General features: G+C 42.6%; 1 protein-coding gene across 1 annotated transcript in view; it reads right to left on the reverse strand.

Moving 5' to 3' along the window:
- Window positions 1-611: 611 nt before the first annotated feature.
- Window positions 612-9,542, reverse strand: part of Utp20 (UTP20 small subunit processome component) — an 84,435-nt gene continuing 75,504 nt past the window's right edge. The window contains exons 53-62 of the mRNA XM_031350413.1: window positions 9,372-9,441; window positions 9,098-9,280; window positions 8,265-8,396; window positions 7,553-7,685; window positions 5,904-6,091; window positions 5,310-5,381; window positions 3,962-4,243; window positions 2,735-2,861; window positions 1,245-1,390; window positions 612-1,047 (exon numbers count right to left, since the gene is read on the reverse strand). Coding sequence (XP_031206273.1) covers window positions 892-1,047; window positions 1,245-1,390; window positions 2,735-2,861; window positions 3,962-4,243; window positions 5,310-5,381; window positions 5,904-6,091; window positions 7,553-7,685; window positions 8,265-8,396; window positions 9,098-9,280; window positions 9,372-9,441 — 1,489 coding nt within the window. The 3' untranslated portion in view covers window positions 612-891. The remainder of the gene's footprint in view (window positions 1,048-1,244; window positions 1,391-2,734; window positions 2,862-3,961; window positions 4,244-5,309; window positions 5,382-5,903; window positions 6,092-7,552; window positions 7,686-8,264; window positions 8,397-9,097; window positions 9,281-9,371; window positions 9,442-9,542) is intronic.

Below are 9,542 nucleotides of genomic sequence, written 5' to 3' on the forward strand. Positions count from 1 at the left end.
TATATATATGTATACACACACACACACATATATACATACACACATATATAAATATAAATTATGTTAAGCACTGAACCATCTGGAAGAAAAGCTTCCAGATGACACAGTGGAAATTCTCATGTTCCCTACTGACAGCACCTTTGTCTTTGGCGCATACAGGACAAGCGCTTATTGCATCTTTTTCTAAAGGTGCCTTGCTTTGTTGGTTCACTGCTTTGTCTTCCATTTAAGTTTTAGAATTGGCTTTATTAATTAGCTTATGAACTTTTTTGAGGTTTTGCTTCCATATGTACCGAACCAATGGAATGAACTTGGGAAAACAGCATTTTATGATTCTAAACCCACCAGCATGGCTGTATCTATCTGCATAGACTTCTAAATGCCTTCTGATAAGTTTACGTGCTATCATACTTTGTCTTACTTACTTGTTCCTAATATCTTCTTTATATTTGTTTGAGGCAGGATCTGTTTTCAAACTCATAGGTATTACTTGCCTTTGACCACAGTGCTGGGGTAAAGGTGTGCAACACACCAGGTTTTTGTGAAAAGCTAGGCTTTAAATCATGCCATGTAGTTTCATAGTCTTTTTTTTTTTTTTTTAAAGATAGGAGTAGCATATAAACATTTTAATAAAAAAATTACAAGTATGGTTACATAAACTATACATTACAAATTTCTGCCAAAGTTTTAACTTAATTTCTTTTGGTTTCAGTCTCAGTCAAGCTGCTCTGAAACTTGTGGCAATCCTCCTGCCTGAGGCTTCCAAGTGCAGAGAGTACAAGTGTTAAGCCACCGCCTTCACCTCCTCGGGACATTCAGCCCAGTTCACTAAGCAGGATGTTCAGGTTTCTCCCTGGTGGAGACAGTGGAGTTAATGCACACAGGGAGCCCTCACTCCACCATTGCTAAGTCTCGGAGGCTCTGGGACTTTTGTCTCTTGGCCTTATAGCCGGGGCGCAGGAACTCTATCTTTCTCTTCTTTGCTTCACTTTTATTTTTATGTTTCTTCAACTTCTTCTTGGCAGCAATATCGGGATTGGTTACAAACTTGAAGAGAGACCAGAAATTTTTCGTTACTTTTAAAGTACATGTGAAAAGAATCCAGATCACACACAGAACAACGTGTCATTAATGAAAATACTCCTCCCCCGGGGAACCGTGGCACACACGTGTGCACAGCATACCCCTAGTTGAAAGTACTTGTTAAGCCAGTAGACGTGCCATATTTACCACCGCAAGCTTACCTCCAGAGCCTTCCTCTTTTTCCGGAGCGCCCTCTTTTCACTAGCCTGTTTCTGGACAGAGGCAAAGGCTGATGAGAAGCTCTCAAGTCCAACCAGCTTTTTGAGTAATTCTATGATTTCCTGGGATAAATTCTTCAGCACAGGATCTAATCACAGAAAGAAAAGATTAGAGGCAATCACACATCAAAGTAACATCTAAAGTCCTGTGTTGTCATAACTGTTACTGTTCAACACAAATCTGAAACTGGCTTCTGAGTGTCTGAGATGGGAGGGTGTGGCCTTGTGGCCTCCACCTTAGCCAGATGCAACAAGACACCAGGAACCTGGCAAGCTCTCAGCAGGGCTTTGGGTTACCTTTGTGAGCCTGCTCGATTCTGCAGCGGTGGAAGAGGTAACACTGTTTCTCTAGCCTCTGGTGCAAAGGTCAGAGACTAGCTGGGCCCACAGCATCATTTTTTTGTGATGACAGCCCGAGAAGCTGTACTTTATCCTATCCTCCCTGTCTCCCTCTCTTTATAAAATGCAAATCAGCCACAGTTTGCTTATTTCCTAAATACCATGGGAATTAAGATGTATACTAAGTCCCTGACACACACAGAATGTGGGCACTAAAGAATACTACTTCAACAGGAACAAAAGTACAGTGAGCTAAAGATGGACTGGGCTGAACAGCTAAAACCAGTCCTCTAGATATGTGGCTCACTACAGCCATTAGTTATAAGAACTTTAGGACCAATTGCTAAGATTTCAATGAAATCATACACTAATTTCTATTTTCTATTACTTAGTTATTTAGGCTACACATTTTAAAAAATTACATTGTGAGATATTTGTGAATAAGCAAAAAAGGAAAACCTGTGATCTAACATCAAGTCTGTTTTGTTTTTTTAAACTGAAACTTTTTTTTTTCCTCCTTTTTTGAGATACTCTGCCCATGTAGCCTAAGCAAACCCCAAACTCCCAGTTCTCCTGCCTGAGCCTTCGGAGTGCTGGGGTTGCAGGTACACAACACCTATCCAGCTAGCTTACTGAGGTTTAGGATACCCCAAACCTGCCTGACAATGCAGTTATCATTTTGTACAAGTGAAACTCTTGCTTTTTTTGTTTTTTTGTTTTTCGAGACAGGGTTTCTCTGTGTAGCCCTGGCTGTCCTGGAACTCACTCTGTAGATCAGGCTGGCCTCAAACTCAGAAATCTGCCTGCCTCTTGAAACATTTTTTTGAGACACTTATTTCACTGTGTAGTCTTAGCTAGCCTTGAATTTGTCAAGATCCATCTGCCTCATGAGTCAAACTCAACACCATTCACTTTTGACACAACTGGAAGCATATGAAAAGTTTGTTGAATACAATTGAAAATACGTTTGTCAATGAACCCTTTTCTTTCTTAAGCTCTAGCAGGAAAGGGAGACAGAAAGGAAGGGGCCCCCAGCATCCAGGCGAGAAGTAAGGGTCCCAGAGTGCAGACCTCAGGACAGATGGCAGGGTTACCTTGCTCTGCATAGGTGCTGTTGAGTTCTCGAAACAGGGGAGCGATGATCACTGGGAGATAGGGCTTTACCCGGCCTACTCCGAGCTCCACAGCCACGGCACCAAGGAACTTAAAGATGCAGGTTCTCTGAAAGAAGGCAGTGCTTTTACTTGAAATGTTTCTGCTCAACACTCAGTCATGCAAGCAGTGTTCATTTGAAAAGCCGAGTTCACTCTTTTGAAACAGATACTGTTGCAGTATTAAGTTCAGAATGTAAAATCCCAAGGATCTGAAAGTTTCACGAATAACATAAAATATTGAACAAAAAACTCCAAGCCCCCAAACAAACACCTCAAACCAAAAAGTACCAAATATCAGGCATTGTAACTGATGCCTCTAAATGTAGCACTTGGGAAGCTGAGGCAGGAATCCTTCAAGTACAAGTTTCAGACCAGCCTAGGATGTAAAGCAAGTTCAGGCAAATGCGTCAGAACATATGCAGGCTGGGCACAGTGGTGCAGCTTTTAATCCCAGCACTCAGGAGACAAAGGCAGGTGGATCTAAGTTTCAGGTTAGGCTAGTCTAAATAGTGAGTTGCAGGACTGCCAGAGCTACACAGAGAAATCCTTTCTTTCTTTTCTTTTTTTAAAGATTTATTTATTATTATATGTAAGTACACTGTAGCTGTCTTCAGACACTCCAGGAGAGGGCACCAGATTTCATTACAGATGATTGTAAGTCATCATGTGATTACTGGGATTTGAACTCATGACCTTCAGAAGAACAGTCGGCACTCTTTTTTTTTTTTTTGGTTTTTCGAGACAGGGTTTCTCTGTATAGCTCTGGCTGTCCTGGAACTCACTCTGTAGACCAGGCTGGCCTCGAACTCAGAAATCCACCTGCCTCTGCCTCCCAAGTGCTGGGATCAAAGGTGTGCGCCACCACCGCCCAGCCAGTCGGTACTCTTAACTGCTGAGCCATCTCTCCAGCCCCAGAGAAATCCTTTCTACAAAAACTAAAACCCAACCAACCAAAACCTCTGTGTGAAAAACAGGAGCCAGGCATAGTGACACACACCTTTGATGCCAGCATTTGGGAGGCAGAGGCAGGCAGAGCCCTGTGAATTCCAGGTGGGCTGAGCTGAGCAGAGCTCCAGGCCAGCCAGAACTATGTAGTAAGCTGAGACCCCTTCTTAGACAACAATAACAAACGAAGAACAAAGGCTTTCAGTTGTCCTGCTGCTGTACCTTTAAGGGATTTCTGGGCGAATACGCTGCTTCCAGCTTAGCCATTCGGGACAGTTTCTGGATCAGCCACATCAATGTGGCCGGCTTGCTGGGTTCTTCCTTCTCTTCTCTGTCAGACTCTGTCTTTCCACCCGCACCAGCCTTCTCTTCTGCTGCCTCTCTGGCCAGAGCATCTCCTAAAGTGTCCTGTTCTTCTGAGATTTTTAACTCTCCTTGCTTGTTCCCAGATTCAAGTTCCAGTAAATATAAGACTTTTGCTATGAACAGTAAGTTCTTAACAACCTTAAAAGTGTATAGAGGTGAGAGGTTAGAAACATGTGGCTTGTTGGGGCCTAACCTAACGTGCAGGAGACAGAGACCATGGACACAGCACCATGAACTGATGGCTGTGTGCTTCAAATTCTTAAGTTCTTTCATAGAGCACAGCCAAATTCACTGATCTCATGTAACTGTTTCTACCTGGCTTAGTTCTGTTCTCAAAAATCACGTAATAGAAGATATTTCCTTATGGAATAACCATTTTTATTTTACCCTGCACTAAATTCTTTGAATCAAATTGTGTAGAAGTAATATTAACTGATTAGTTGCTTTCTATCCATGTTCTGATTCAACTGTAAATGATCTCTCTGAGGTATTACCAGGAGAAAATCAAAAACAAAACAAAGATCAGAGTTATTATAAGTTCCAGTAACGTACAATGTTACTAGTGGTCAACCAGGATTCAACAGTCTTTAGAATTCAATGCCAAGTATTTAATTCTGCCATCCATTCCTTTCCTGACCCTGCCATATGATAAACCATGTTACCATTTACTTTTGAAAGATAAGAGTTGAGACCTGTAGCCCAGGCTGGTCTCAAACTGCTGGCAATCCTTCCACCTCAGCCTCTCAAGGGCTGGGATTAACGGCATGAGCTATTATACCGGTTGGAATTACATTTCCTCTTATGGAAGTACATAAACTATTTTTAATGATAGGATAATGTATCTTTTTAAGGACATCACTTTTTAGGTTGAACTGTGAACAGCATTCTTTCTCTTTAACTTCCAGGGGTGGGAAGTTCATTATCAGGTCGTATTTCAATACTTAATCCATCAATGGACCCCTTTAAAAGCTTTAGTCACTAAGCAGAATTGGGAATTGTGGTGAAGCCAAGAGTTATTCTAATATGGTCCCTAGAGTCAACTAGACATGCACGTATAACCGCACACATACTGGAATGGTGTTTACATTTTATCAAATATGCCAGACACTAAAGCTGGCTAAAAACAAAAGAAAGCCAATAACAAATGCAAGCCTATGCTTATCTGTTGGCTCTCTTATCCTGAGACGACTCCATACACTCTTACCTGCTCTCCCAGAGACTCATCTAAGAATTTGGAATGCAGCTGATGGCATGACGCCAGAGAGATACTCTTCATCTGTGAAGGAAACCAGACATTAGCAGACTGACAGCACATTTGCTGGGCCATTAAAAAACAAACAAAAAACCCCAGTCATGTGTAACAGCTACGGGCAGGTGGCACACCTCTGAAATCCTAGCACACCAGGAACCTGAGCCAGAGGAGCCCTGTGCATTCAAGGCCAGCTTGCGGTTCCACAACTCCTTTGGGTTTAGGAAAATCCTGTCTCAAAACCAAACCAACTCCCAGCCCCAACAAAATCCCCAAATAAAACTACTATTAATTCCATTTGCAGCAAGGCATCAGCTGGAGTTTCTCCCACCCATGGGTTAGCCCCAGGCAGTCCATACACGAGAGCAAACATCTCACTCAGTTGAGAAGGGAAGACAAATGGTTTCAGAGAAACTGTACCTTAACAAACATACAAGCAACAACAACAAAACCGAAGCTAAGGAGGTCACAGTAACTCTCAGATCAGCTTGATCTTAGCCAAGACTACATTGAGCCTGTCTTTAAAAAAATAAAAGAAAAAAATAGTACCTTCTGGCCAAGGTCACTTGTTAGGAACCTGACTGCTATAGGGTCCGAGGTCTTCTTTTTGGCCTTCTTGCCTTTCCATTTTTGAATGAGCTCTTCTGGTTGGCAAGAGGCAAAGAGCAATCCAAAAATCTGGGCTGCTGCGAGCCACACCCAGCTGTGCGGATGTCTGAGGTGAGAGTGCACATGACCTGAAAGAGCGAAATGCATCCTCAGGCACCCCACATTTTCCTGATTCCCTGGATGGTAACACAAATGGAGGCATCCATGGAGCCTCCCTTATGGGCTTGGACAGAGGAGCTAAAGAGGAAAATGACTGTCTGTGCTTTCCAGGCCAAAGAGGCTGGGGAGAAGAGGTAGAGAGACAGCAATTATAAGATTAACTATATGGTAAGTGATGTATGAAACATATATATACATATACATGAAAGCCCCACCATTTCCTATGAGCTGGTGCCACAAGGAGCCAGGTTCAGAACCCAGGGAGATAAGATATGGTTCTTAGGCCACTTTTATAGGTCAGTAATATAAATATGTATAGAGATACAAGCTTAATTCTAAGAGAAACTGGAGACAGAAAGCGATCATTTCTTTCTGAGCGCTTTCTACTAAGTGAGTGTGTGCTATGGTAACCTCCATTAGCCACTACAACTGTGAAGGAGAGCCGCAGCTTTATCTCATAGAGGAAAGAAATGCTCCCAGGAGGCTGGTGTCATGCAGAGTTGAGTTAGGCCCCAGCCAGACCCTACCCAGAACTCATAGTGCTTCAGCACTAGGATGGATACAAGGTCCCTCTCCATCCTTTTACCTGCTCCTGGCAGGTAAAATTATGAGTCTAATGTGACTATTGGTCAATGGCGGCAGTCTATATATGTATATACTGACTAATCTAAACTTATATGTTGCATTAAAGTTCTGGGGTTACACTGTACATTTAGAGAGTTCTATACAGTACACAGTAATTTAAAGTCCTCAAGTGAAAAGGGCATCTACTGAGCTATACTGTCATGACACGGGGCTGAGTACACTAGGACACGAGTGGCTCCAGGGAGCTAAGCCACCGTGGAGAGTGCCTACTTCCTAAAGGGACTTGATGGATGGAAACACACTGTGTGCAGAGCTTGAGCAGTGGTGCAAACAATCTAACCCCTCTCCTTCCCTCTACTCCTGTTTATCAACAAGGGCCCCCAAAGAGAGTTCTTAACTGTAGGTCTCAGCAAAGCTCTGTGTGTGTGAGCACATGGAGTATGTGAAGAAAACCATCATGCAGCACTTCCACAACCTTTGCCTTTTCAACTCAGTATCCTTTGTTTCATAGATCAAATGTATTAGCGACAAAGAATTATCTTTTCCCCCCAAAAGAAACACTTCAGTGTAAAAGTCTGATGGGGTCCTTTATATTTTTTCCTTAGGGACTTAAAAGACCTTTTTTTTTTTAAGACTTATTTTATTTTATGTACTCTGTAGCTGTACAGATGGTTGTGAGCCACCATGTGGTTGCTGGGAATTGAACTCAGGACCTCTGGAAGAGCAGTCAGCACTCTTAACTGCTGAGCCATCTCTCTGGCCCTTCTGCAGTGTTCTTACTCAAATTTCAAGTACTTTCAATACTATTATAACTACTATGTTGTTAGATTAAATAAAACACTTACTCCAGATTTTACTCAAAGTCTCGGCGGGCTTGGTAAAGTGAAGAATGTTACATTCCTTGATGAGTTTGCTCATCAGTGTGAGAAAACCGAATAGTAGGCGATCTGCAGCCTTCTCTTCCTCCTCCTCTATGATCTAAACACATGGAGAAGGCATGCCAGTTAACACAATGACCTGGAAGCAGCCAATGCACGTCTCTCTAGCATGTATGTTTCGACTAGGCTTCCCAACTACAGCAAGGCATTATCCCTAGCCCCTTTACCATTTTTGCCAGGAGCAAGTCCACCTCCCAGCTGTGATAACCAACAATGGAGTAAGATGTCCTAGCTGAGGGTCTCTGATCTTCATACATCATGGAAAATAACTTGCCTTCACTCCCACTGACTTTTTAGATAGCATATCTCACTGTATATACTGGTGTCAAACTCCTAATTATGCTTCAGGCTCCCAAGTGCTTGGGATTAAAGGTGTGCATCACAACAGCAGGCTGCCCCTGGGATTATGGGTGTGCATCACAACAGCAGGCTGTTCCTTGCTTGTTTTTTGTGGTGTTGGGGACATGCTGGGTAAACACTATTACGGAAATATTCCCTTTACCAGCTGGACTGAATTCTTGCTTTTAGTAATAAAAATTGCATGTTTAAATACATATTGACACAACATGAGTGCTTTGATAAACATTTCCCAAGTTTTGGTATCTAGCAAATTACTTACATCTTTAAAATTTTCAGGATCAGTTTCCTTTTCAATCACAGGAAGAAGAGTTCCAAGCCTTCTCTCAAAGTCAACTCCTTCACTTTCCACAAATAAACCACAGGTCAGGGCAGCCAGTTGCCTGTTTAATCGCTACCAAAAAAAAAAAAAAAAAAAAAAAAAAAAAAAAAAAAAAAAAAAATCACAACAGTATGTGATTACAGAAAGGTAGATACTGTCAACACCAGAGACAATACAGATAAATGCCATGTGCTAGCCCTCCTATGCGGACCCTAGCTTTATATATGTGTATTTACCTGGGAGTGGGTGTGTGGATGGCAGGAAATTAGAAAAGGGCCAATGAGAAGGGACGAAGAGGTTTAAGGAGAGGGACAGGGAGGATGTCATGTGAGAGGAAATGGGGCCGGGGATGGAAAGGTTCAAGTCAGCTTGAGGCTTAGGGGATGGAGGACCAACCGAACCAAGAATGGATGAAACTATACTTTTCAAAAAGAGAGAAGAAAAGAAATGAAATCCTAGACAAACTCAGTAGAAGATGGGCCAGCAGTGACAGTGACAGTATTAAGTGGGGGAAAATAATGAACAAAGCTGGAAGCAGAAGTGTCAGGCACTCACACGCTGGAGTGCTCCGTTAATGCTGTAACATGCAAACAGTTACTCCCTACAGCTTCTGTACTTTGTGCTAGCTTAAGAGCATACCATTTGCATAATCACACACCACTAGGGCTATCTGGGACAGGGCGTTTCAACAGTGTATCTAGCATGCATTCAGATATAAACTATGTGCCAAAGCTAAAACCGTGTCACTGAAGCATGACCAAAAGCAACACTACCTTTTTTGCTTCAAACCAGGAGGTAACAAGACCAAACAGCCAGTCTTTCTTGTCTTGGTTGACCTTGCTGAGTAAGGACTTGATGGCCATGGATGCCATTCTTTTGCACATGGCAGAGTCATCGTTGACCGTCATCAGGCAAAGAGGGATGAAGAACATCCCGCAGTGGTCATGGAGGAGTCCCTGTGGGAAAGTAGGCACCAGTGAGAAAGGAAGTGCTATGGGCATGTGACAACACAGAGCCAGGCTCCCAGGGTCCACGGGCAAACCGTACCTGAGGGAAGGTCTCAAACAGATAGGCGATCATTTCCAAAGTGGATTCTCTTCCCGTCTCATGTTCATAACTAGGGCAAGAATGTTAGGTAGACTCAGTATATTGTGATTATTTTAAATTAAGGTATATTGGTTTGTCCGCTTTCTTTCTTTCTTTCTTTTTTTTTTTTTT

Source organism: Mastomys coucha, unplaced genomic scaffold, assembly GCF_008632895.1.
Source record: "Mastomys coucha isolate ucsf_1 unplaced genomic scaffold, UCSF_Mcou_1 pScaffold4, whole genome shotgun sequence".
NCBI lineage: Eukaryota > Metazoa > Chordata > Mammalia > Rodentia > Muridae > Mastomys > Mastomys coucha.